Source organism: Cyphellophora attinorum, assembly GCF_001299255.1.
Source record: "Cyphellophora attinorum strain CBS 131958 chromosome Unknown Contig16, whole genome shotgun sequence".
In the NCBI taxonomy this organism is placed as follows: domain Eukaryota; kingdom Fungi; phylum Ascomycota; class Eurotiomycetes; order Chaetothyriales; family Cyphellophoraceae; genus Cyphellophora; species Cyphellophora attinorum.
Genome location: NW_017253244.1, coordinates 681,509 through 707,819, shown reverse-complemented (window position 1 = coordinate 707,819; position 26,311 = coordinate 681,509). Strand labels below are relative to the sequence as shown.

The 26,311-nt window shown below is 53.9% G+C and overlaps 12 protein-coding genes across 12 annotated transcripts; 8 read left to right on the top strand and 4 right to left on the bottom strand.

Moving 5' to 3' along the window:
• Positions 1–48: 48 nt before the first annotated feature.
• Positions 49–528, top strand: AB675_4724 (uncharacterized protein; the record flags this gene model as incomplete). The annotated part of the gene is made up of 1 exon (XM_018144883.1): positions 49–528. One exon carries the CDS (start codon positions 49–51, stop codon positions 526–528), a length of 480 nt encoding a protein of 159 aa, XP_017999095.1.
• A 1,104-nt stretch (positions 529–1,632) lies between these two features.
• Positions 1,633–2,316, top strand: AB675_4723 (uncharacterized protein; the record flags this gene model as incomplete). The annotated part of the gene is made up of 1 exon (XM_018144882.1): positions 1,633–2,316. One exon carries the CDS (start codon positions 1,633–1,635, stop codon positions 2,314–2,316), a length of 684 nt encoding a protein of 227 aa, XP_017998948.1.
• Positions 2,317–3,003: 687 nt separating this feature from the next.
• On the top strand, positions 3,004–4,752 carry AB675_4722 (uncharacterized protein; the record flags this gene model as incomplete). The annotated part of the gene is made up of 2 exons (XM_018144881.1): positions 3,004–3,495; positions 4,261–4,752. The coding sequence occupies 2 exons, from the start codon at positions 3,004–3,006 to the stop codon at positions 4,750–4,752; spliced, it is 984 nt and encodes a 327-aa protein (XP_017999022.1).
• A 641-nt stretch (positions 4,753–5,393) lies between these two features.
• On the top strand, positions 5,394–5,996 carry AB675_4721 (uncharacterized protein; the record flags this gene model as incomplete). The annotated part of the gene is made up of 1 exon (XM_018144880.1): positions 5,394–5,996. One exon carries the CDS (start codon positions 5,394–5,396, stop codon positions 5,994–5,996), a length of 603 nt encoding a protein of 200 aa, XP_017999165.1.
• A 2,138-nt stretch (positions 5,997–8,134) lies between these two features.
• On the top strand, positions 8,135–11,820 carry AB675_4719 (DNA damage-binding protein 1; the record flags this gene model as incomplete). Its single annotated transcript, XM_018144879.1, has 4 exons — positions 8,135–8,229; positions 8,277–8,903; positions 8,951–10,874; positions 10,921–11,820. The coding sequence occupies 4 exons, from the start codon at positions 8,135–8,137 to the stop codon at positions 11,818–11,820; spliced, it is 3,546 nt and encodes a 1,181-aa protein (XP_017999139.1).
• A 331-nt stretch (positions 11,821–12,151) lies between these two features.
• Positions 12,152–14,206, top strand: AB675_4718 (uncharacterized protein; the record flags this gene model as incomplete). The annotated part of the gene is made up of 1 exon (XM_018144878.1): positions 12,152–14,206. The coding sequence occupies one exon, from the start codon at positions 12,152–12,154 to the stop codon at positions 14,204–14,206; it is 2,055 nt and encodes a 684-aa protein (XP_017998889.1).
• A 1,494-nt stretch (positions 14,207–15,700) lies between these two features.
• Positions 15,701–16,497, top strand: AB675_4717 (uncharacterized protein; the record flags this gene model as incomplete). The annotated part of the gene is made up of 2 exons (XM_018144877.1): positions 15,701–15,772; positions 15,847–16,497. The coding sequence occupies 2 exons, from the start codon at positions 15,701–15,703 to the stop codon at positions 16,495–16,497; spliced, it is 723 nt and encodes a 240-aa protein (XP_017999064.1).
• Positions 16,498–18,173: 1,676 nt separating this feature from the next.
• AB675_4716 (uncharacterized protein) lies at positions 18,174–18,605 on the bottom strand (the record flags this gene model as incomplete). Its single annotated transcript, XM_018144876.1, has 1 exon — positions 18,174–18,605. One exon carries the CDS (start codon positions 18,603–18,605, stop codon positions 18,174–18,176), a length of 432 nt encoding a protein of 143 aa, XP_017999106.1.
• Positions 18,606–18,736: 131 nt separating this feature from the next.
• Positions 18,737–19,261, bottom strand: AB675_4715 (uncharacterized protein; the record flags this gene model as incomplete). Its single annotated transcript, XM_018144875.1, has 1 exon — positions 18,737–19,261. The coding sequence occupies one exon, from the start codon at positions 19,259–19,261 to the stop codon at positions 18,737–18,739; it is 525 nt and encodes a 174-aa protein (XP_017998992.1).
• A 1,336-nt stretch (positions 19,262–20,597) lies between these two features.
• Positions 20,598–20,948, bottom strand: AB675_4714 (uncharacterized protein; the record flags this gene model as incomplete). The annotated part of the gene is made up of 1 exon (XM_018144874.1): positions 20,598–20,948. The coding sequence occupies one exon, from the start codon at positions 20,946–20,948 to the stop codon at positions 20,598–20,600; it is 351 nt and encodes a 116-aa protein (XP_017999030.1).
• A 315-nt stretch (positions 20,949–21,263) lies between these two features.
• Positions 21,264–22,649, bottom strand: AB675_4713 (uncharacterized protein; the record flags this gene model as incomplete). Its single annotated transcript, XM_018144873.1, has 1 exon — positions 21,264–22,649. One exon carries the CDS (start codon positions 22,647–22,649, stop codon positions 21,264–21,266), a length of 1,386 nt encoding a protein of 461 aa, XP_017998918.1.
• Positions 22,650–23,847: 1,198 nt separating this feature from the next.
• Positions 23,848–25,937, top strand: AB675_4712 (uncharacterized protein; the record flags this gene model as incomplete). The annotated part of the gene is made up of 4 exons (XM_018144872.1): positions 23,848–24,044; positions 24,154–24,283; positions 24,307–24,912; positions 24,993–25,937. The coding sequence occupies 4 exons, from the start codon at positions 23,848–23,850 to the stop codon at positions 25,935–25,937; spliced, it is 1,878 nt and encodes a 625-aa protein (XP_017998961.1).
• Between the last annotated feature and the right edge of the window lie 374 nt (positions 25,938–26,311).

Genomic DNA, 26,311 nt, shown 5'->3' with positions numbered 1-26,311 from the left:
TCTCATCGTCCCTGTCTCCGGTTAGTAGTTGCCCCACTCCGGCAAGCCATGGCCAAAACGACTGCTCCCGCAAGGTCCCCTCCTACGAAGCCTCCTCCTTCCAAACGCATCAAGACCGAGGTCAAGGATGATCCTGACCCTAGCTCTGAGATGACCCTCTCCGACAAGTGCGCTGAAGATGACATTCGAAAATTCGACATTGGCACCAAGGTCTACAAGAGCAATCTTCCATCGCCAGTCAAGACGACTCGGTTCGAGGTCACGAATGCACGTCTCGACGATGGAGGGCAGTGGCTCTATACAATCAAGAATAAGGACTTCATGGGTGAGGGCAGCACTATGACAGTTCCTGAAAGTCAAATCTTCACCGTTGAGCATCCTCTGAAGACAACTTTCAAATTCCCCGTGCATGGCACTGCAAAGGTCACACACGCCGTGGGAGCGATCACGGACTGGAACTTCGTGCACGGCCAGGTAGTGTACGACTTGACATTCGACAAGAAGATTGCACGCCACGATCTGCCATGACGCGAAGCACTCGTGCTCGGTTCCTTGGGTGAAGTCAAGACTTCGTCTTCCGTCATCAAGTCGGCACACGGCCTCAAGTCCATCATTGTTGGTGATCTGGTGACAGAGTTCCAGGTTGGCACCATCAAAACCACTGCAGACAAGCTGGGGAAGCCAGTCGACGGCAACCTGGGAGGTCAGATCACTGGAGCTAGCAAAGCCGGGGGAGCAAAATCGAGGCTGCTGGAGACCAAGAAGCAGCTGGAGGAACAGATGCTCGCAAGGCCTAAGCCGTGGCAGAAAAAGCGCAGGGGAGTATTTGTCGTAGACGACGATATCTCAGCCTAGAGTAAGTTTTGCTGACTTTCGAGCCGACTCAGGGCACGCTGGGCCGCTCGCTACCTTCGGGATGGCCGATCGAATAAGCGATCTGGTACAGCATATGACAGACTCTCAGAGCATAGAGTCGTCTGCGAAAGAAACATGCATCACTCGTGTGCTCGACGACCACACCAGTACTGTCCTTGGCTGCACAGGATATCCTGAGCCTCGCGCTGAGGTGTGTCTTGCCTTGCCATGACGGACGAGCCGGGTGAAGGCGGCATCACGTTTTTGCTTGTGTGAGGAGCATTGCTTCTTCCATGCATAGCACAATATTTCATATCAGACCAACTCAATGAAAATCAACTCAAGCTTCTCCTCGCTGCTTTCCACGTCCGACATGCTTCGTTGGATTGACTGTTAATGACCTGGACATTAATGGTCCATTCAGTGACCTCCTCCCTTCCGAAATCCACTGTGCCGCGAATATAGACACTACAGATCTGAAGTTGAGATGCTATCATGAGTCCTCTTCTTCGTCTTGCTCCCTATCTTGCCGCCCGCCGAGTGCTCTTCAGCCAGCTGCCTCTGAAATTTGTGCTTCACTCAGCTCTCATTGTCGCTTCGAGAGCCTGCTATCAAAGGACTGATCCGAATTCTGTTTGTCGTTGTGAGTCACACGCAACTTCACTGCTCACTTGAGTGGGGCAAGTCGTTGTTGCTCGGACTACTTCAACTTCTTGCAACCTCTTCGAATATCGACCCGACCACACATTCCCAATCAATCGATATCCGCAGTCAGCCATGGCGAGAACGAAGCAAATCGCGCGCAAAGGCCGAGGCGGTGCTGCTTCGCGCAGACGACTCGGCACTCAGACAGCGACGACCGAAGCTCTTCGAGGCAGTCTCTTCGGCGATGCGAACGAGCCACAACCCAAATTTCACGTTGGCGACAAAGTGTACCTCAATGGAGTTCTCCCGGCCCATACGAAGACAGACTTCGAAATAGTCTGGTTCAACATCACCGATGGTGTTTGCGAATACCGCCTTGAAGGCAGTCTTTCTCCCGGCTCCAAGACAAAAATCGTGGTCTCTGAAGAAAAGGTGTATCAGCTGGCCTATCCGATCGGTACCGAGCTCGAATTCCATGGGAAGGGTCCGTTGAGCGTCGTGAGGGACAAAGTCAAGGTCACAGATTGGAAGTTAAGGAATGGAGAGGTGGTATACGATGTTGACGTCGGACAAGTGTCGCAAGTCCACACCGTCGGAACCAGTTTCGGGCTCAAACTCAGAGGTCTCGGCCTGCTCGGAGCCGAATTGCGCCACGTCTTCACTCCTCACAAATCCGAGTCAGCGGGCCATGTCCAGTTGGACTGGAACGTCGGCGTCCATCAGATCTCCGAAGCCCAGCTCGTGGCGGAGCAAGAACCTATGAAGATGCTTGGTGGTGCCGCACCCAATGATGTCGAGGCGGAAGATTCAGCTTGAGCGATGAGGGAGGCCGCTGCGGCCAGCAGCGACCAAGGCTCTCGGCATATCGCAAGTTGGTCGTCGTCACTCCAAGAACAAACCTTATCTTAACAGAGCGGACGTCGTCATGATGGCACAATCCAACGTGCAAGGGAAGTTCTGGGAGAGGTTGTATCGCTGGATGTCAAGTCGTCCTAGAGGGGAAGTCGAGAACAAGTCTAGCACCGTGCCGGACATCCATATGCTGGAAAGGCAGCTGCCAGTACTCAGTTACATAAGTAGCTCGACTCCAGAAATGAAATACTCACTCACAAGATCATTCGCGGTAGCTTCTCGCAAGCAGCACCTTCCTTCCATCGACCGTGGGCTCGTGCCTACTACTGTCAATACTTCAGCGCCAGTAATCGCCATGCGGCATTATGCCCTCACTCTGCTCTCACCGCCTGAGCGTCGCGACAGCCTCAGATGACCAGACCCGTATTCACTCATTGTGATGACTCGGACTGGTACTTCACTGCTGTTTATTGTAAGTTCCTAGCCGGATTGTCGATCTACTTACACCGCCGTATCTCTCTCTCCTTCTCTTGTCTCCTCATTCTCGAACCACTTTACTCAACCACGACGACCCGGAACGACACAAGGTTGCTCAGATCTCACGCCTGTCCACACCACTAGCTCCAAATAGCACATTTGCGCCACCACGCCATGTATACCATTGGTCTTCCCGCGCAGCGGCAGCGAGTCGAGGCTGACCCTGACACTCGAGCCAACGGAGCGCCTACTCCAACTGCACAAAAGTTCAAGATCGGCGAGAAGGTCTATGCAGACAAAGTCTCCCCAGCAAACGCCAATATCGAATTCAAGGTCGCACAAGCCGACTTCATCGATGGCGCCTGGGAATATCGACTTACTAGCTTCCGCACTACATCCCCCAAAACCACTATCACCGTCCCCGAGAAGAACGTATTCAGAATACACTACCCCTTCGGCACGCAACTCGAGTACGCGCTAGAGAGCGATTTGCCTGAAGTCAGGGTCAAGGGAACGGTGAAGAGCTGGGAGTTCGTGGATGGGAAGGTTATGTATGAGGTTGATGTTGGGCACGGTTGTTGCCAATTCGTTGAGGCTGAGGAGGACTGGGAAGTTGTTGGGCTGTCGAGTCTGGAGGCGTTCCGGAAGATGTGGCGGCACGATATGGTTAGGCTTGGTCGAGCGGAACTGGAGCGGATTCGTCGAGGAAGACCGAGATGAGAAACTTCTTCTGAGGAGGACCGAAGATCTAACGGAAATGTTGACCTGAGTCTGTATTCACACGTCGCAAAGTCGTCGTGATAGTTCATATCGGGTGCTTTACTGCTGTCATACAGTGGAGTATTCGGTGAGTCCATGACCTACTTATTCCGCAAGATCACTCTTCTCTTCTCCTTCATCTCTTTCATTCTCAACACCCTCACTCGTCATCCCTGGTGGCCTCGAAGCACACAACGCCGCTCGACCTACGCGGCCCTTCAAACGCAGTCACTGACCTACACCAGTAGCTCCATCGTTCACCAACGATCCCATCATGTTTTTCAACGAGCCGCCCGCGAAGCGACAGTGTGTCAAGGCTGAACACGGAGTCAAGTCTGAAGCCGGGGTCAAGTCTGAAGCCAGGGTCAAGTCTGAAGCCGGGGTCAAGCCTGAAGCCGGGGTCAAGTCTGAAGCTGGGATCAAGCCTGAAGCTGGGATCGAATCTGAAGCCAGGATCAAGTCTGAAGCCGGGATCGAGTCTGAAGCTGGGATCAAGCCTGGAGCCGGGATCAAGTCTGAAGCCATGGACAAGTCTGAAGCTGGGATCAAGTCTGACGCCGGAATCAAGTCTGAAGCCATGGACAAGTCTGAAGCCAGGATCAAGTCTGAAGCCGGGGCCAAGTGTGAAGCGAAGGCCGACAAGGTCCTGCTGCACCCGCTCTACCTGGACAGAAGTTCAAGATCGGCGACAAGGTCTACGCAGACGGCATCAACACAGTACTCGCCAAAATCGAATTCCAGGTGGCACAAGCCGACTTCATTGATGGTGTGTGGAAGTATCAGCTCGTCGACCATGGCATTGAAGGTTCCAGGCCCACCACCATCGTCGTTCCCGAGAAGGATGTATTCCAGGTCGAGCATCCCATCGGAACCCCACTTGCGTATGAGCTAGAGGTCCAGATGCCAGTTATCAAGGGGAAGGCGTCAGTCATAGGCTGGAAGTACGTGGACGGGGAAGTCATCTATGATATCGATATTGGCCGCATTCGCAAGACCGTCCAGGCCACGGGCAAAGTCGCCATTGGTGACTCGACTCTCCATGCGTGGCAGAAGCTAACTTTCTGGGGCTATACCGTTGCTATCGGTCTATGGCCCAACCTCAAAGTCGAATGGTTTCCTCAGATTGTGCAGATGTCTCAGGCTACTCTCGAAAAGCGCAAATAATAGGCGATCGCCGAAGTGGAATGTCCTTTGCGAAGTACCGGAAGTCTGTCGAAGAAGCATGCGGCGTATCCGGCTAGGAGTCCTCAAGCGGCAGCGTCGTAGCCACTGCTTGGACCACACCATGCTCGGACGTCCCAATAAGGTGGGCAGGTGACCAACGACACGATTCGGTCTGCGCGAGGTTGAAGTACCGGAAGAAGTTGTAAGCATGTGTTGGGAACGTCCTGGCGAAGAAAGCTGAGAGTAACTCCAGTACCTCTCTGGCTAACTATGGGCTGGAAGGCAGTCCGTAGAACTGATGTAGCTCGTTAAGAAGAATCAATCGTCCCAGCAAGCTGCAAGCTGCAAGCTGCAAGCAACTCGCTGCCTTGACCCCTCATGATTTTCGTGCCTGTCACAACCATCAAGTCAGCCTGTTCATTGTGGTAAGAATGAGCTTCTGTGCCCAAGCTTGTGGGAGGGCAAGCTGGATGCTTTGTCCGGTCCTGGTATACCTACTACTGTAGAAGGTAGAAAGTTCAGTCCTTACTGAGTGACTTTCAGACGTTTTCATCCTCCAGAATTGCGCAGAGCCTTCGCGTGAATTACCCTTTAGAGTCTACAGCCTCCGATCGCTTCTGACCTCTGCCCAAAGGCAAGCAATGGCGACCAACAACACAACAATAGCCAACGGTCCTCCCGCGAAACGACAACGCGTCAACCGAGGTGGTCTCACCGCTGATCCCGACTCCATCACCGCAACACCAAAATTCCAAGCAGGCGACAAAGTCCATGTCGACAACGTCCTCCCAGCATTCACCAAGATCGAGATGAAAGTCCTCCGCGCCAGCAACGCAAGGACCGGAAGCTGGGAGTACGTCTTGGACAGCACTATAATCCCGGATTATGAGAGCACTATCATTGTTCCCGAGGAGAGGGTGTTCCAGGTCAAGTATCCCATTGGGACGCAACTCGTGTTCAAGCTGGAGCCTCTGAATCACAACCAAAACAACTTTGCCAAGATCACGGACTGGAAGTTCTCGGAAGGCCAAGTAATGTACGACGTCAAGGTTGGCTGCGTGCAGGAGCCGTATGTAGTCGGACGCATCTTTGACCTCACACTGAATGGTCTTGGGAGATTCAGCGGAGAATTCGTTGATGATATCGATCTGACGTACGACGTCGGCACCGTGCAGATCTCGGAAGCTGAGCTCGATGCCCGACAAGATGAGAGGCTTGCATTGTTGGCCGGGTCGTCCAGATGAGCTCAAGGGGGAGCTCGCCACATGATGCTGGGAACAGGTTGAAAGTCTCTCATGACTCCTGTGACTGGACAGATAACGCCATAGTCACGATCGGAATGCTCAGCAACATGAACACCACCTCAGGAAAGCAAGTCGGCCTGAGCGGAAATGAAGGACTGGACGCCACAAGTCAAGACTTTGGGATTAATGGTGGAAAATGCATGAGGAAGACCAAGCATCATGGGCGGACAACTCGCGGGCGATCTCCAGCTCGTTCACAAACAAACGATGCTCGTTGACAGAATTATTCACGGTAGACACGTACCTGTAGGCATTCTCCTCCTCCCCGCGGTCGATCGCGTGGAGGTTTATCCTCGTTAGTGCAAGGTATTCAAGCACAAACCACGGAAGACGTTACCCCTGATCTCGGCAAACCTCCCGCCTTCGCTCATCCACCTGTCCGCCGGTTATCCCCGGTACCTCGGAGAAGCTCCCTCACCTCCAACTCATCCGAGCGCCATCTCGAAAAGTATCCCCAGCTTGCAGCCATGCGCGTGTGTCTTGCAGTCATGCGTGTCGTTGGTGTCCGGCGAGCTCAGCAGAGATGAGGACTTTAAGGGCGGCCTCAGCTGTAAGGCGAGGTCTGAAGACTTCGATTTCGTGCTCGAGGCAGTTTTCGACAAGCTTGAGGCGAGATGCTTCGTGGGGCTTCATTGGGCTGGGCGCCATGGGTGTGTATATACATGATTGAGACACGACATAGTCAAGCTGACCGACAGCAGGCTATCCCATGGCGAAGAACCTCCGAGCAAAGATCCCTGAAGGCGACACGTTGACGATATTCGACGTCAACAAGGCAGCTGTCGAGCGGTTCGTCAAGGAAGCCGAGCCTGCGAACGTCAAGGTTGCGCAGGCGCCTCGAGACGTGGTTGAAGCATCGGTAAGAGAGTCCCTTGCTTATGTCCAGTCCTACATGATGAGCCAACATTTGTTCTATCTATGATCTAAGTTGGGGAGCTTCGGCTCCTTTACCATGATTCCTCAAAATTTATAGCCAATCCTCTGAGACGACACCATCATTCACTATATTCAGGAAGTAGTTGCTGGCCATTGCTGATGTAAGATAAGGACAACATTGTCTCAGCCCTCCCCGAACCACAGCACGTCAAAGGCGTCTTCGGCGAAGTCTTCGCCTCTAAGCTGCCCAAACCACCCTCCGAGTCCAGCCGCATCTTCATCGACTGCTCGACCATCGATCCGACCACCTCCCGCGGTGTGGCGCAACAAGTCAGCGAGCACGGCGAAGCAGACTTCATCGATGCACCCATGTCAGGCGGCGTCGTTGGCGCCCGTGCTGGCAGCCTGACATTCATGATTGGCGCAGAGGACAGTCTCGTCAAACGCGCAGAAGCCATACTTTTACTCATGGGCAAGAAAGTCTGGCACATGGGTCCCCAAGGTACCGGGCTTAGTGGGAAGCTCGCCAACAACTACGCTCTCGCGATCAACAACATCGGCGCTGCCGAAGCTATGAATTTGGGGATGCGGTGGGGGATTAAGCCGAAAGCCCTGTCAGACCTGATCAACTCAGCTACGGGCCGAAGCTGGCCCACGGAGATCAACAATCCTGTCCCGGGCGTCATTGAGACGGCGCCGTCAAGTCGAGAGTACGAGGGCGGGTTTGGTGTAAGTCTGATGAAGAAGGATCTCAGGTTAGCGATGACGGCGGCGGAGGAGGCGGGGGCAAGGCTAGTTCTGGCGGAGAAGGCAAAGGAGGTTTACGATGAAACCGAGAAGGAGCACAAGGGGAAGGACTTCTCGGTGGTGTATAAGTGGTTGAATGGGGAGAAGTAGATAGAGAATGCGCGCTCGTGCGGAGATAGCGCGTCGGATCGAATCGATATCTCCAATCACGATATGTACATGACCTCTTCATTCTGACGACTGATTCGTCTGATGCTGTGTGCTTGTTGCTGCTCGTTCTGCCTGTAACACTGTATTCGACTGCTGAGTGATTGCTGCCGAAATCGCGATTGTCGACTTTTGCACACTGCTCCTGGAACTACCCCGCAGGCCACTGGCACTGTGGAAGTCATGACCACGAGCCAGCCCGGGCACTCGTGCTAGTAGACCGCACCTAGCAGACGCTCACGACCAACATGTCATACATAGTCCCGATCCACCGACCGACGGCGGTGCGAAAGGCACTCAAGCTGAGCTTCATCGGCCCAGAGGACGATACTCTGGTCGTGGCGTATGTCCCCCTCCAAGCATCCTGGCCTCACCGCTGACATGGCACAGCAAAGCGAACCGCCTAGAGTTCTGGTCACCGTCTGACGATGGCTACTCACTTCTATCATCGACCACAGTCTACGGCTATGTGACTATACTGAACAAGATCAGGCTGCCAGCCGCAGATGTCGACCACCTCTTCGTTGGCACAGACCGGTATCAATACTTTACACTCTCGTGGGATGTGGTGTCAAGATCAGTCGTGACAGCACAGAGCTTTGTCGATCAAGCGGACAAGGTCCTCCGAGATTCGCGAGAGCTAGACAAATGCCATATCGATCCCACTGGCCGGTTCATGTGCTTGGAGCTGTTTGACGGCATCATCACAGTCATTCCATTCATCCAAGAACAAGAACGGGTTCCACCGTCGAAGAAGGCGAAGAAGAATGCCGGTCCACAGAAAGATCCCGGGGCGCTGGGTGATCCCATTCAGGTCAGGACCGAAGAGCTGCAGACCCGAGCTTCCGCATTCTTACAAACAGATCCGGACTCCACGGCGCCACCCAGACTGGCTATACTGTGGGAAGACAACCATGAGGTGCCACAACTGAAGCTCCGCGAGCTCAAGTACTCGCCTGGTGAAGGTAATGAGCCGGCGACAGCGGAGATGGAAACTGTGCGGGAGCTACGTGCAGAGTTGGATGAGGCGTCAGCCACATCATTCCAGTGTCGTACCCACAAAGCGGCTTCCTGCTGCTGGGCGAGCACTCAATCAGCTATGTTGACAAGGATCTCCGCCAGCAGCATCAAGAGCCGCTGAATGACAATGCAACGATATGGACTTGTTGGACACAGGTTGACCAGTCGCGGTATCTGCTGGGCGACGACTATGGCCGATTGTTCTTCCTCATGCTTGATGACAGTTCCGGTCCCATGCAGTCGTGGAAACTTGATTCGGTCGGTGAGGCAAGCCGAGCATCATGCTTGGTGTACCTAGATGAGGGTCGTGTGTTTGTTGGGTCACATACAGGCGACTCGCAGATCGTGCAGATTCAGCCTGGTGGCGTAGAAGTTGTGCAGACATTTCCGAATATTGCGCCTATCGTGGATTTTTCGATCATGGATCTGGGCCGAGGTGCTGAGACTTCGCAAGCTGGCGACTTCTCATCCGGCCAAGCTCGGATATTGACTGCTTCGGGGGCGTGGCAGGATGGCTCAATCCGGAGTGTCAGAAGTGGTGTCGGAATGGACGAGTTGGGCACGATCGCGGAACTGCCAGGTATAACCGAGCTGTGGGCGTTATCCTCGACAGGGAGCACTGAGTATCAAGATACCCTCGTTGCGTCGTTTGTGGATGAAACCAGAGTCTTCAAGTTCGATTCTGAGGAGGCTCTGGAAGAGCTATCAGACTATCAGCACTTCGAGTTGGGTCAGCCAACACTGCTTGCGGCGAATTTGCCGGATGAGAAAGTGGCTCAGGTGTTTGAGACCGGTGTGGTAGTGTCGCAACTTCAGTCAGGTATGCGTCTGCTCAGCTGGCGGCCACCAGAAGGTGCGAAGATCACGGCAGCTATGGCAAATTCCGTCCATCTGTTGGTAGTCGAGGGCGGTCATACGCTGCATGTCTTCCACCCATCGAACGATAAAGAGGAGCCGACTTCTTCCAAGCACTTTGATGTGTCGTCGCAGATATCGAGTGTGACATTATCAGACTCACAGAGTAACGTCTGTATCGTTTCATTTTGGCAGACCGCATCCGTGGCCATCTTGGATCTACACACATTGGAGCCATTACATACACAACATCTGGGTGACCCTGGAGTCGCAATACCACGATCTGTCTTGGTCGCGAACATTCTGCCGGATGCTCCGCCTACCTTGTTCGTCGCCATGGCGGACGGCACGGTCGTCACCTTCAGCTTGGACACCTCAAACAACACATTATCAGGCATGAGCAAGATATTACTCGGAACGGAGCCGGTCCATTTCAAGCTACTACCTCGAGACGATGATTCTGACAACGGCCTGTCAAATGTCTTTGCATCATGCGAGCAACCTTCGCTCATATACTCGTCCGAAAACAGGATCGTGTACTCTGCGGTCAGCTCCAACAAGACGTCGCGAGTATGTTCATTCAGCTCGCCAGCCTATCCAGGCGCAGTGGCAATTGCCAGTCCAGATGAGCTGAAGCTCGCTGCGATCGGCAAGGAACGGACGACACAACTACAGACCCTGCCCATCAAAGAGACTGTGCGATGCCTGGCATATGAGCCTACCGCACAATTGTTCGGCATGGGCTGCATAGACCGCATCACCGAGAGCGGGCAAGAAGTCCTGACTTCTCGGATCAAGTTGGCAAATGAGATCAATTTTCAGACATTAGACGAGGTTGAATTACGAGATCAGGAATTGGTAGAGTGTATCATTACAACAGGACAATTCGAGACTGAGGACGAGAACTTTGGAGACATGTTTGTGGTCGGGACGAGTATAAATCCGGACGAGAACGAGCTATCTACTGATACAGAGGTTGTTCGAGGACGACTGATTGTGTACGAGGTTACGAAAGAGAAGAAAATCAAGCAAGTCTGTGATCAGGAGGTCAAAGGTGCTGTGCGAAGTTTGGCGATGTGTGATGGCAGGATTGTTGCTGGGATTGTCAAGGCTGTGAGTTACACTTTACCCATGCTGCTCGCCTTGCTAACGTTACTAGGTGGTGCTCTACGCCCTCACGCCGAATCCAACAATGGGCTTCCACGCCCTCGAGCTCAAGCGCCTAGCGCAATCACGCATCTCCTCAAACCCAATGTCCCTCTCGGTCTCGCCCGCAACCGAAACATCACCAGCAAACATCGCCGTAGCGGACCTCATGAAGTCGCTCGCCATCGTCGAGATCCACCAATCCAAGGGCCAATTCACCCTGCAAGAAGTCTCCCGCCACTTCGCCACCGTCTGGTCCTCCGCCAGCGCCGTCATTGGCCCCAACCAATGGCTGCTTGCCGACATGGAAGGGAATCTATGCACGTTGCGCCGCGATCCCACTGGTCCAACACCCGACGACCGTAGACGCCTGCAGCTGACAGGCGACTTCCGGTTGGGCGAAGTCGTCAACAAGATCGTCCCGATTTCCAACAACACCGCTTCCCCAACGGCAGCGAAGTCAGTCAAGGGAAAAGAACGCAGCCGCACCCTCTCCACCTCCCACCAAGCAGACCTCTCCGATCAGCCGGGCAATCAGCGTCCGCCCCGAATAGGACCTCTCATCACCCCACGGGCCTTTCTCGGCACCGTGGAGGGCAGCATCTACCTTCATGGTACAATTAGTCCGGCGTACCTGGATGTGTTGCTGAGGTTGCAGCGGCCGCTGGCGGAGAGGGTGGCGGCACCAGGGCATATGCCGTGGGCCAACTATCGGGCGTGGAAGACGCAGGTGGTGGAGAAGGATGAGGCGTTTCGGTTTGTGGATGGGGAGGTGCTTGAGGGGGGGTTGTTGGGGCTGGATGATGGTGTGTTAGAGCAAGTTTTGAAGGAGGCGGGCCTTGCGGGAGATGGGTTTGATGTCACTGTAGCGGAGGCGAGGGGGTGGGGTGAGGAGTTGAGGAGGCTGTACTAGTGGAGTTGCGGTCTGATTCGGATGCGTAGTACGAGACCTAGGGCGCATTACGCCAAAAACATGAAGATATTCGCCCAACTATTTCTACCTGAATACTTATAGTATATCACATCCTACCCTCGACTCCGGAGTTAGCCTTCTCTGAACTCCGGCAATATATCGCTTACGTTAGTGTGCCGACGACGGATGCCCGGATCACCCCTGCTCCTGTTTCAACCTTGTTGCTGTTGTGTATCAATGCTTCTGCGAACGCTGTGGACGTGAGATGGCGGTCCCAAAGTCTCGCTGTGGTTTGCAGCATCACGAGAGGAGATGATCTCACGGACGAGAGATGGACAAGCAGGAGCGTCCACAACAATATCGCACTATTCCCCGCAAACCTATTCCCGGAACCCCAGGTGAATTGCTTGAGCAATCGCAGCAGCCAGCACGCAATGTGAGTGTGCGAAGTGAATTCCCGCAGCAGAGAAGTAGCGATGGCTCGATTCCCCGGAAGCCATTACCGATCAGCCCCGTCTCACCGCCCCCGGTGTACACAGAATCTCCAACCACTCTGAGCGCCGCGACAACCTATAGCGGCTACGACGATTCGCTCTTCGATGAGTACGCAGCAGCAGAATCATCAGCACGTCAACAGCTCCAGCATCTAACCGTGAACGACCAGCCATTTTCAACATCTCCAACAGCGACACCATCACTCAGAAGCACTAAATTGAGTCCGAATTTACGTCCTGAACTTCTCCGTGGCGACGTTCTAGACGGAGACCCTAGATCCCTGCCATCTTCGAAGGCACCGACCGCGGCCCAGAAAGCTGGGAGCGCCGCTGTCACGGCGTATCAGGAAGCTCGCCATTTCGCTGGTGGTCTCGTCTCTCATCCGTTCGAGGCAACGAAGCACTACTCTATCCTCCGGCACTCCCACGGGCTGGTATTCTATAGCGGCAGCTACACCAGCATCGCCATCACCGTGTTCGCAGATCGACCACTTCCACCCGACAGGACGTTCTGGCTGCAGCGGAGAGGCTGGTCGGGCAAGACAGGCCTGCGTGCTGGGGTGTTGTTTGGGACGCACAGTGCGTGGATGGACGTGACGCCGGAAACAGCTGTTGTTGCGGAGCAGGTCAAGGTGACGGACGAGAGGGCCTGGCAGCGGGATATTGCGAAGTTCTTGCGTAAAGCGCCCAAGAAGCTCGCGGGGCATGTGCCGAGGGAGACGGCTGTGTTAAGGGTACCGTGTGATGCTGAAGATGGGTATCTGCGTATCGTGATGTGCTGTGGCGAGAGCGGGAAGAAGCATCTTTGTCCGAGCCCGATCTTTCGCCTGGCGTCGACATCGCTCGAGAGCAGTTCCTTGCGAGGTGCAAGTTTGAAGACCCTTCCGCTTGAGGCGGCGGTGAAGATTGGTACGGCTGTTGGGACGAAATTTGTCCAGACAGCTGCGGCGCCGTATGTGGCCGCGGTGAAAGCTGCCGCTGTGACGCAGGTGACGAGTGTGTTTCAGCCGAGCGCGGTGCAGGTTGCGGCGGCGCAGCATGTGTATGATTCGAGTGGTGTTGCTGATCGGTTGGTCAGGATGGAAGAGCAGTGGGAGGCCAGAAGAGATGCAGAAGGCAACGTCTTACTTGAGCGTGATGGCGTGGTGGAGCCGATGACTCTGGTCGTTGGATCAGACGACGGACCAGCAGCACCGTTTCCAGTCCGCTTCACTGGCAAAGCCATGCATGCTGTCGATGTGCAACCTTCACCTCTCGGCTTTCCAATCGCGACCGTGACGAATGTTGACAGCAATATCCTCCTCAAGCACTCTGGAATCTTCATCGGCTACGTCGCCATCACTGTCGCCAAATCGTCGCGAGACGAGTCTTCGGCCGGGCCAGATCCTGCAACGCTCATCGACAACAGCTGGCGATCCTCCCTAATATCAATCACCGCCAACCATTCCACACGCGCCACGGTCGTCACGCAGAAACAAGTCTCGGTCCAGCTCCTCGACCCGCTTCCCTTTCCATACCACGAGACGGTGCCGACGAATTCCAAGATTGCCATTCTCTTGATGACACCTCTGCGCCCCCTCCCAACACCGCAGCTTCCCGCTACAGCGGCAACCCCTGAGCAACAAGAGCTCCTCCATCACCAGCTCAACAGCGACGCCGCCATAGCACTCGCGACCCTCTCCCGCCCCGCCTGGCAGGCAGAGCCGACCCTCCAGCGCGTCAAAACAGCAGCCTCCCAGCGAAGTTTGACCGAGCGGTATGTGGATGCGAGGAGAGGCGTGCAGGAGGGAGTGATTGACAAAGTCCCAACACATCTGCTGGGCTTGAGGACGGACAGTCATGTACGGAGGGATGGGTTCGTGGGAAGGGGAGGGTTCTTCGTGGTTAGGTAATCCATTATCGCCTTGCAGGCTGCGGGCCGGAGTGTGTCTTGCACTTCGGCGTCATCCTCCCACAACCATATGATATGCGTCCTCAATCACGGATCCACGTTATCAAGGGCATCCGGCAACATTGGGAGCCTGTGCAAGCGACTGAGGAGCCTGTGCAAGCGACTGCCGCGTAGCCCGCGGTGTCTGGAGCCAGGATCTATGCGGACAAGACAAGTGTCATAGGCGGGAATACGGTCTGCCTTTCATTGCAGCACTTCCAAGGAACCACTGACCAAATGTGCTGGAACACGCCAAAGTGCGGTGGAACATACGACATGGGTCTTCGAGCATACAGCGATAATGACCTCCCTCGAATTTAGTCTCCAAACATCTTTGTTGCAGAGAATCACCGGCCCGAGATTTCTAGGTAAATCTTACAGCACCACACATTTGATCGAGGCCACATCCTGGACGGACATGCAAGACACTTGTCGACTGCTCCAGGTACGCGGCCAAGGTGTCATTGACAGATTCCCTGACTTGGCGTGACTTACTCTACGAGTACTGCAAGTCGACACAACACGTGCTACATCGTCAATCATTACAATGCACAACAACTTGGTACGATGTGTCGATGAAATCATAGCTAACAGATCACGCCAAGTTGATGGACGATGACAGTTGCTGTTATGGGTTGCAGTGTACGTACACGTTGCTATGGTTCGAAGAGACTTCCTTACAACCTAAAGTCGGTGGATTAGTGACGCCATGGTCAAGAAACCAGAGCAGTGATCGAAATCGAACGTCATGAGAGAGCATCGCATAGTGGAAAAGCCTGGACCGGGCGATATCCCCAGAGCCGCACAGCCAGATCGACGGCAAAATAGTGGGATGTTGCCCAACATCAGCACAACATTTGGCGGGATGCGCCACGAAAAGAGTCTTCAGGACCTCATGCCGGCAGTCAGAAGCGTTGACGACTCGAGGCACGCCAGTCGTCTGCAACAGAAAGTTGTGGCGGTTACGACGAAAAATTCTACGATAGCTGAAATCTACCAGAGGTTGTTTGATAGCAGCACAGCTGGAACTGAGGACAGAGATCACAATGATTGCCTTCATCGGCTCGATCAGTGACGCATCTGTGGCTGAGGAATCGAAAGCCACCAAAAGCAGGGCGGAAGATGTGGACACCTTGGCACATCTCTCGAACCCGATTCACTGGCTGAGCCACCACTAGACGCCACACACACGTCACATGGCCCCGTTAAAATTGTTGTTTTGTTGTTAATGTCGATCACATTTGACAGGTTTGAAGCCCCTGTCGTCACTGTCCCGGTTTTTTCGCCGTCTACGTGCACTCCAGGGTCTATCACAACCCACTATCAGGATCCAAGCGAGGAGTATTAAGAGTGCTTGAAACTCCCTCCTCCCGCCCCCATTCTTTACAGCAACCAGCAACACTTCACGCCAGGACACTTTCGCTTCCTCCCACGACTCACCACAATACACAACACAATGGGTGCCGGCGGTGCTCTCCTTCGCTTCGGCCTTGTTGGCCTGCGTATCCTCCAGTTCGGATGCGCTGCAGTCGGTCTCGGTATCTACTCCTACTTTCTGGCTGTCTTGGCGAACCACAACTACATTATCCAACATGGGAGAAGGCAGTTGAGGGTCTCGTTGGCGCTGCAACGCTCTACACGATCTTCGGCATCATCCTCGGTCTGTGCTTGGCAGGCAACAAGTTCTTCGGCTTCCTGGCTGTCTTCCTTGACATCCTATTCGTCGGCGCGTTCGCTGCTGTTGCCTACTACACCCGCCACGGCGCAAATGCCTGCCGCGGTATTGTCAACACGCCTCTTGGTGTTGGCCGTGCCAACGATGCTGCTCCTGGCGCCGGCGACTATGGCTACGTCTGCTCGCTGAACACCGCTGTCTTCGCCGTTTCCATCCTCGCCATCTTCCTCTTCTTGGTTACTGCTGCATGGCAAATCATGGTCGTCAAGCACCACCAGAAGGAAAAGCGATACGGTCCCGGCCCGTCCAACAACTACTCCACCAAGGGTGGCCGTGGCAGCAAGTTCGCATTCTGGAAGCGCAACAAGGCTACAAAGGGTACTCGCGATGCGGAGATGGCTACTGCTCACACCTCAAACCACCACGGTCGTCACTCCACTGAGACTGGTATGACCGGCTCGACAATGAACCACGGCGGGTACGCACCAAACACCACTGACAATACCAAGTATGGTCAGCCAGGTTACGGTGCACCGGTCAATGGCGCTCCACACTACGACCGTGCTACCAACTACTAGGAGAAATTGGACGCCTGAAAACGTGATCATCACTTCCAATATTCACAATCTCTATGTCGACCACCTCACCATCACATCATCCGACATGGGCACATACACGAGCGCTTGGAGTTGCAGGCGTGTGAGATTATGATGTTACGATCGCGCTCAGCATGGGCGTTGGGAACTATACCATAGAGCAAACGCTTATAAGCTTGCTGTATCAATAATGCATCATACCATTAAACAAATTTTTCTCTACCGGGGTCGCATTCCCAGGGTCGCATTCCCAATCTGCTCTCTTGTGACATCAATCACTTGTTTCCATCTTCGCTTCCCTTTTCCATCGGCCTTCAGCGAATGTGTATATGCTAACGTTGATTCAAACATTAGCATATACACAATCGCTGAAGGCCGCAACCGGGTAGGGTCATGAAGTTAAGGCAGCACTCAGCTGGGCGCTGGAATTTGACAAGTGGTCATTCGTGACGCTCCACATCCGCTGTTCTGCAGATTATTCCACTGCTGGCAACACTTTAAATTCTTGCGGGTACTGTCGCGTCCACTGTAGAGGACGCTTTGTAAAGTATCGCTTGCTCTTATCGCTCGCAATGCTGTAGCAATCTTCGCATAACATACCGTCTCCAGCTTGCATCACCCTCCCAGCCTATGATGTGATTAGCAGACTATGGACGAGGAACGGAGTGCGGGAGTACGCACAGTATGATAGATACACTTGTCGCCCAACTTTGGGCCTCGTAAACATGCAAAGCAAAGAAGTGGCTGATTGCATTCGAGGCGCTTCGTGTCTTGCCTCGCCATCTCTTGTCCATATCCAATGCCATGGCCTAAGCGATCGGCAAACTCGCCGACGATCTCTTTGACACCATCTTTGGGCCCGACGACGGAGCTTCATACGACCCGTCGGTGTTGTGCTTGAACCTTGCCGCCACGTTGTCGTTGCTGTGTTGTGTGAGGTCCATCGTTCCGGTTGCCAGAAGGAACTGCTTGTATCAACCTGCCTGCAATGAATCAAGCAATTCCAAGTAGATTGAGGGCTGTTGCGAGATAAATAATTACGACCACATACAAACGTTATCATAAGCTAAGGTAGGGCGCAATGTCAGAAGTTCCTGGTGCTTAAGCGTAGTTGGGCAGCACCGAGGAGGGGACATTTCTATTCGCTGCCCAGGTCACTGACCTGCGGAATCCATGCAGTATACGTGATGGAATGGGTCTTGATCGGATGAGACTGATTAGGTGGCGAGCGTTCAGGTCAGCTCGCAACGGAGCTGGCTCGAATGATTGGATAAGTATTGATATCGTGTGACATAGTTATCCGCCTGGACTTGACATATTTGTCCAATGTGTTCCTGCCTTGGCAACGCCCAACCATGAACATGTTTCGCCTCCGCGCAGCATACCATGTACATTCCGTGTTAGCTTCCCAGGCCATCAAGCTGCTAGCCATAGCTTGTCGTCCACGATGTATCATAGGTCCGACATCTCCTGGGCTCGGTTGCCTTCTGCAACGACTGACACCTGCACGAACCGACAGTGCTTGTTCCACTCAGCCGAAGCATAGTCGTTATAGCAGGTCATGCACATGTCGACGCGATGTATCACGCAACCTGTACAGTAGTTCGGTAAGCATTCAGTCGGTGAGTACCACATGACAGTGATCATTAGGCACGGGATCAGCTTGGGGTATACATACGATAGCGACCCTCACTCGGCTTGATGCGCCTCCAACACTGCCAACAAGCCCTATCAGCCCGGTCGAGTAGCTCCGCGTTATGACGTTGAGCTTCTAAGTCTTTCTGGGCTGCCTCTTCGTCGTCACGGACGCTACGAGCGTAGATCTCGGCTAGGAACGTGAGGGAGAGCGTCGCGAGCATACCTCCTATGAGGACGAGTATTACGTGGTAGAGTTCGGTTGTTGGGGGAATGAATAGGTATGCGCAGAGTGTTGAGATCAGGAAGACCTTGAGTGTGAGTTGTGGGGCGGGGACTGCTGACTTGATCTTGTCGTAGGTGGAAAGGTGGTCTGGGTCGGAGGCCTCCTTGGGGGCGTCGGCTGGGTCCTGACTGTCCTCAGGAATGCTTGTGGTTGGGCTTCTCGTCGCCATATTTGCGGGTTGTTGTACGCGTACCATGGCCCTAGTGTCGGTACGTCATCGGGAGTGCAAAGCGGTGAAGGTGAAGAGTCGATCTATTGTTGGGTAGGGGGACATAAGGCAGGAGTGAAAGGGGATTCTTATTAATGGTGCCTTATGTGTTGCGTTTGAAGGTACTCGCCAGGTGTCCAGTTCAGCCGCTCGGGTCGACAAGCCAAACCTAGATTAACAGGCTGAGGCATCGTAGAGGCGATCTCTGCGTGGAGCGTGCCCGCGAACCCGCCAGAGCTTTGCCAGATGGCAGTCGTTACACCCAGGAACTCCAAAGTTCTGCTGGGCTTTCTCCTGCTGTCGGTGATGATACGAGCGTACTGGCTGTCGGTAACGACACGAGCGTAGATCTGGGCCAGTGTGGTGCCAACAAACGTCGCCAGGATGCCTCCGATATAGATGAGGCCCATTTGGTATGTGTCGATACCTTGCCGCATCGTGAGGCCCGTACAGATAGTCGCGATCAGGATGCTCATGACTGTGAGACAGGGCCCGGGCCGTGCTAACTTGATCTTCTCGTACGTGGTCAGGTGCTTCAAATGGGTGGCTTCGTTGTCAGAGTTGTCTGGACTCAGAACATCATTAGGAGAAACGGTGGCTGTGCTTTTCGTCGCCATATTTGCGGTCTTCTTTGCAGATGTCGTGGCCACGGCGTCGATCTATCGTTAGGACGGTATAGTGCGGCGAAATTGAACGGTCAAGAGATTGTTGTGCAAGCGGAAGGATATCCGTCTGACCTGGAAAGGTAATCACGAACAGTGACTTTTCTATGTGTGGTACTGGCCAGGTGGCCCATTCGATCAATCCGACGAGCGCCTGGGATCAAACCTCTCAGCTGAGCTGACAACCATAGGGAAGACTTTGTCTACCCCGATCACCTCAGTTCTCTTCCATGTAGCTACAGTATGACTGTGGCCGCATCGCCATAACTTTCTTGTTGCGATAACACGCTGGACAGAGCCCATAACCGTATTGTACGCAGCCTGTAAAGTAATCAGTCGATCGTGGTTCTTCGCGGGGCGATAGCCAGCGATCCGGGTCGTTAGGTACTCACGATAGCGTTTCTCGTCAGATTGTAGGCGCGCCTTACAATGGTAGCAGGGCAGGTCGGGTCCCTTCTGCTTGTTCGTTCCGCGCTCTTTCTTCGCTTGCTCCTGTTTGGCTTGCTCCTGCCCATATCCTACGCCGCGGCCGTAGCGCTCGGCCAGATCACCAACAAGGGTAATGGGAGGCTGATGCCGAAGATTGGTCGTGCTGGATTACCACTGCGACTGGGCGATGTGGGCAGAAGTCCAGAATGATGCATGGCGGAGATGATGGGAAATGCCAAGATGCATATGACGATGAACAACATTATCCACGTGGACTTTGGTGTTGCGATTTTGGACGCATTGTTGTTGGGCCTGGCTATCGGAGATGTGCTGTTTGATTCGAGCTCGTTCTTGTGCATGGTGGTGGCACTTTCGGTCGCACCGTGGACACTATATTCTAATGGCGTTGTCGCATTCATATTTCTGGCGATGATGGTGAGTTCAAGATATATTTTGTTTTCGTTAGACACGTGCTTTTCCAGAGTGCTGTCAGGTCCAGCAACCGGTGTGCTCTCCTCTGAGCTAGTGGCAGGTCGTTCCATCATGATTGTCGCGTCTCGAGTATCTAGCCGCTGAAACATCACTGAGATGATGGCGGTTTGGGTACTGTTGTCCCGGCAGGACTGCAGCGTAGTGACACCCTCGAATAATTTAGGCAGGATGCTGTTATTGAAGTGGCCTAGTAGCCAGAGAGTGAAAATTCGGGCCAAGCTGAAACTAGATCGTGGCTGAGGCTGGAACAAGTTTGGTTGTCATGTGTCCAAGACACAACGAAGTACACGTCGCGCAACCTTGACAGATGCAGATTATTGTAGGGAGACGAAGCAGACTTTGCGCATAGATCATCGTGCGTACGAGCGACTCATTCTCGCCGAGGCGTTCTTTGACCTGACCAGATCCGAACAATCTCGCCGAGAAACATGGCGGCGAGCCCGATACCGCTGGCAATGGTAGCAATGATTCCGACTACCGTGTCGAAGCGTGACTTGGTCTCACCGGGTGGATGGGCGCGCTTCCAGTAGTGGAGGCCGGTGGTCAGACCATAGAGCAGCAAGCTAACGTCTGCGGCCTTCTCAAGGGCTCCTGGTGAGTCCTCGTTGGCAGGCGTGGGCCTGGTCATCAGGCCAAGACCCTTCTCTAGGATACTTTCTGAGGTTCGGTCCATTGTCACTGTCGCGTCTCTGGTTGCCTGGCGCGGAAGGAACTTGGACATGGTGGCGGTTAAGATGTTAGCAGGAATAGTCAGCAGCAGACTCGAAAAACTGGGGTGGGATATCGCCTCATGTATATGAGCAACGTGGCCAGAAAGACAAGACTCGGGTCCAGCTGAGCTCACACCATGCTCAAAGTCCCGCAAGAAGAAAACACCTGGCATGACCTTACCTGCCAACAATTGCAAGGCAACAGCGTGAGGCATTGTGTTGAGGCTTCTGTCGGTAGATACTGAAGCATTCTATTCTCGGAAGCCAGCCATATATACATATATACGTCCTGCAGCATTACATACGTCGTTCATTACCATAATGTGTCATCGCGCGTGGAACGTATGCTCGTCGTCATCTCCTTGGTCGTCGTTATAGAACGTATACTTCTCCGAGTCTCGTCGTCGTCTGCCGTTGCTATCATAGTCATTAATGCTGTTCTTTAGGATGCCAACGGGCTTTCGCGGGATAGTCTGTTCGTTGTGCGTCGCTGCAGGAAGTTCAGACGCAGGAGGAGCTGGGTAGGGGCTTTGCTGATGGAGGATATATGAATCCTGCGCGGTATTTGTGCGTGCAGGTGGTTCTGGCCTTGTGGTCTGGTGGCCATTGTGGGTAGGTGAGAACATATGTTGTTGCTGAGGTGCCTCGAATGGCGTCTCGTACACGGACGATGCTCCAGACTCGGTAGCACTGTTCTCAACGTGTGCTGGAGCCCGAGGAGGGGACGAACCATGCTCGTTCTCTCTGGCCCATGCCAACGCAGCCGCAGCCACAGCCGTGCGACTGGCTGGCGACCCAAAGAATGGCGAGCTCGGTCGGTGTTCGGTGGTTACTGTGGCTGCCGTAGAGGGCGTGATTGTTGTCTCCGTATGGTATGTTGGGCCATGGTGGACAATAGTGTCATGTACAGCCATGTGGTCGTCAAAATCGTGTTCGGAGCTGTGCTCATTATCGAACTGCGTGGGCATGGCAGCGGCTGCCACTCCCTTGTGGCTCTCACTCATCTTCTCGTCCATGCTGTCCCGCTCAGCCGATCGCCGTTTGCGCCGCCGGAGGCACAGACAGAGTAAAATGGCCAAAGCAGCGAGGAGTAGCGCTCCCAGTACGGACCCGACAATGATGCCAGCCAAGGCACCTTTCGACAAGCCATGACGCGTATTGTTTGCAAATAGGGTCTCTGCGAGAGACGCACATGTAGCCGAACTGTCCTGGTGTGTGGACGAGAAGTAGCTCTGCACCTCAGTAGGAGCATTTTGATACCACGAAGGAGAGGTATAGCGAGTGTTGCCTGCGTTCAGAAAGCACGCATCCGTGGCGTCTGGACCGGACTGAGTCGACAACGCCGACTGGATGTACTGTTGGATCGCCAGGATACTGGAACTGGTATCTGTCGACGTGCTTGTAGGCGCGCTCGTCGACGGTGCCGCGGACGAGATAGTGGTCACCGAACCAAATACCAGCGATCCGAGAGATCTCGAGGCCGTCGAAAGCTGCACGGTTGCAGAAGCCGCTCTTCCTAGATTGAAGTACGCATAATACCCCGCTGTGGCATTGCCACAGTAATCTGGCGGGTACCCAGGACATGGATCATGGCAATCCTCCGTGTCGACTTGTCTCGCTGGGACATCATTCGAACAATAACAATTCCGGCCGATAATCACGGCATATGCGTACTCTGCTACACACTGTGTCTGGCACAGGCCGTTGGACATGAAAACGCTTTGCGCTAAAGTTGTACAGTAAGCACTCCTGCGTCGACACGACTGTGGAAGAACAACATACTTGGACCCGTGGCCGCGACATTCTCTGGGGAGCAGAAGGCTATAGGAAGTAGCTGAGCATGTATGACATGGCCAAAAATGGAAACCAGCAGGAGTATGAGGCGGGAACGTGCCATCATGGTGTAGAAGAGGGTGCGGTCGATAGTGAGAAGCTCTATCACATCAATCTGGCGTCTGGGGCTGCTGCCATAATGCCTGCGATGATCACTCTCACGGCAGCCATGTCGAGAGTCGTGATCAACGCAGCAAAGGCATTTCGCAGTTCACTGTCGAACTGCATGCTTCTGCGATAAACATACAATTCAAGTTCTGGAAGCCACCGACGTGTAGTCTCCGACGTCATGAATGGGAGGGGCAACAAACCAGTGCAGGTGCGATCGGCATCTCTATCATAGTCGGCCTTCCAATCAAGCTCACCATCTCGCCTTTCAATGCGGCATCAGCATCTTGCTCGCGTACCTTCTGAAATCGTGTATCTGCTTATTGTCCATCAAAGCAAGCTGAAAGGAAGATGTACACCTCGAAACAGCCTAAGCGCCCCCAAGCAGCAGTGCCAGCCGGCCGCGACCCCGCCGCCAGCCTGATGAGTTTAGGCTCACGCGTTCAGGTACGACCCGGCTCGGACCAAGCCAACCACACGACCCAGCCCGCTGGTGTCGTGCCAAAGGCCTCCCAAAAAGAGACGGACGAAAGTACCAAGCAAACGTAATGAGTCGCACTACCATTGGTATCTGCCACTTCCAGCCCTCTCCTACCTAAGCACCTCGGCTTGTTGCCTTACCAAAGGTACCGCTCTCTTGTTGTTGTCCGCGCCTTGGCAGGTCTCTGTCTGGCTTTCCGCTGGCGTCGACCTTATCGATTGAAACGCCTGGTTATCCGAGCCAACCGACAAAGTACCTCAGCCCGTCTGGACTATGCCATAGTATAGAAATGGGTACATCCCGCTGAAGTGCTTTCTTTTTCTCAGTTCTCTCGACATCGAAACACACATTCCATCACCTCTGGAAAATGCAGACGGCATTGACCTATCAGGCCTTGAATACTCAACTCGACGGCAAGGCTCATGGCACTTGCTCCTCAACTCTATGCGACCCCCGCGTCGCCGTTCGATACAACCTTTGATTTTACGATGGCGGATAGTCCTACAGGAAGCTCATGGTTCCCACCATCTCGATGCTCGACCCCCACCACGAAGTTGCCAGCACCTAATAACCCGCCTCTTGCAGTCGACTGGGAGAATTATAAGCCGATCATCGTCGAGCTATATCGTGATCTAAATTTGTCTCTGCCAGTGGTCAAGCAGCGGATGGAGACGGAGTATGGTTTGTAAGTCCCTCAACATACATGTCTACGATCACGTTGGCCGGTGACAATCACGAGCCGTAGTGATTTAGACATTCCTCTCTAGCCAAGATACTGACAACATGGTCTTCAGCATTGCCTCGGAGCGTATGTACAAAGGCCGCTTCTCCAAGGACAAATGGAACATACCGAAGAACTGGAGAGACGAGCATATCATCGAGTATCTGGCCAACGAGGATCAAGACACCATCTTTGGCAGACCTGTACAGCAGTCCCGATTGGATAGACACATGAAATCAAAGTCCTTCAAGGCAAAGGTTCAGCAAGCTTCTCTCCCGCCCAAGTCTGGGAAGAGGCTCAACGACGTCGCAGGGATAGCACCATCACAGTTGGCAGCATTGAGTCACTCGCTGCAAGTGATCTGTCAGACACTGTAGCGGCGTCTATAACAGCTCTGGAAGAGTTTCCTGATGCACCGTTCGGGGACTTGGACCTGTCCATTCCACATACCGTCAGCGACACAGCCTTGTCGATATACAATGGAACGAAGGCTTTCATCATGCTGTCGAACTATCTCGAGACCAGACTATTCAGCGTCGAGCATCTCGACAACTTCTTCAGCTCCGTCGACCTCTTCCCACCTAATGAGGCCGCAATCAACCCAGCTTTCGACCTGGCAATTAGGCAGCATCCCTCCCTGCTGAACCAGAACTACGCTCGAGCGATGGCATTACTTCGCAATGGCCGACCAAAGCTTGCTTCAGCACTTTTGAGTTCCGCATCTCATGCTCTTCAGCACCTGGTGGTGACTCACCATCCTGCCTTTGCCAGCTGTTTCCTGGACGCCTTCGTCGAGTTGAAGTTCGAGTCCCAGCGAGGCATGAGCGGATACGTGAGCTCGCTCGCGGTCAGAACTGCACTCGAAGCACTTGGCCCAACCACCCCATCACAGCCCTGTGCCAATTTGTGCAGACTACGGCGCAAGACGATGTCTCCATGGAGCAACTCCTTTTCTTCTGCTCACAATTCTGCCAACTGTTCTCAAAGCGCTTAGGTAGGGAACACAAGATCAGTGCATACGTCAATCTCAAGCACTTCGAAAAGCTTCTGCAGTTGCGCCGCTTCGATCAAGCGCATAATCAGTTCGTCAATCACGTCAGACCAGTCTTCCAAGGACTCATCAGCCCTGGGCCGGTGCCCAAGACCATGCGAGCTCCCGTCCTCTGCTATCTGCGCCGCAAAGCGCATCTTCTGTCCTCACGAGGCGATCAGACCGGCGCAGGACGCGCCCTACGGCAGTGCGTCAATTTTGCCGTGGAGTGGCTAGGTGAAAGACACATCTGCGTGGCCGGCAACCCATTGATGGAGGAGTGCTTCCGGCTGATTGACGAGATCGCCGAATTTCTGTTCCGCAACGGACATACGACGAAAGGAATCGATCTACATAGCTTCGCTATAGGACTTTGTGCGGCTGTAAGAGGCGAATGCGAAGGGAAATGCATACGAATGTTCTCGGCTCAACTCGTTCGATATGCAGACGCAGGTTTCGATGACAGAGTCAGGATTCTGTGCGTTCGCTTTCCGAGCTGTTGGGTCATTGTCGACGAACATGACAGTCAGGATCAGAACCCGGTTGAAAGTGGAGACTCTGGTGCCTCTATGCCATCGGGCAACGGAGATGTCAGCGGCAAGGCAGGAGACGACATGAAGATGGACGACTGGGAGACAAATGAAGTCCCGAAACCGACGGACCACATCCTCCGGTGTCAGTCGTGTGCCAATGGTCCGGACACGCAACTATGGTGTGAGCAGCACAGGACGCAGGTTCGTCCGACGCCGCAGGACCGAGTATATGTCCGACTGGCGAGGGAGTGTTTGCAAGATCTCTTGAACTGGTTTGGGATGATTGCAGACTGAGGACTTTCAGATATGCGCGGCATTAGGTTGTGAAGGCTTGAAGAGCATCAACTTGGGCACCGGGACAGCGCTTTTCGGTGTGGGGAATTCGAACGGTCATTCAAGTTGTCATGTACGTAGATCTTAAGCTGTCGGAAGGCTCTCGTACCCAGTCTTGAAAGGTATGTTGTATGTCGGGCTGGTCCCACCAGCAGATATATTCTCACGAGACCGGTTGACATAGGTGCTTGACCCTCCTACATCGGTACAAGCAGTAGTCTGCCAACTCTTCACTTACGTGCAGTCTTACCATTCCCCATTTACAATCCTCACCATCTTCCAACACCAGTCGTTACTTGATTGTGCGTGCATCTTAGGCAACTACACCATGTCCC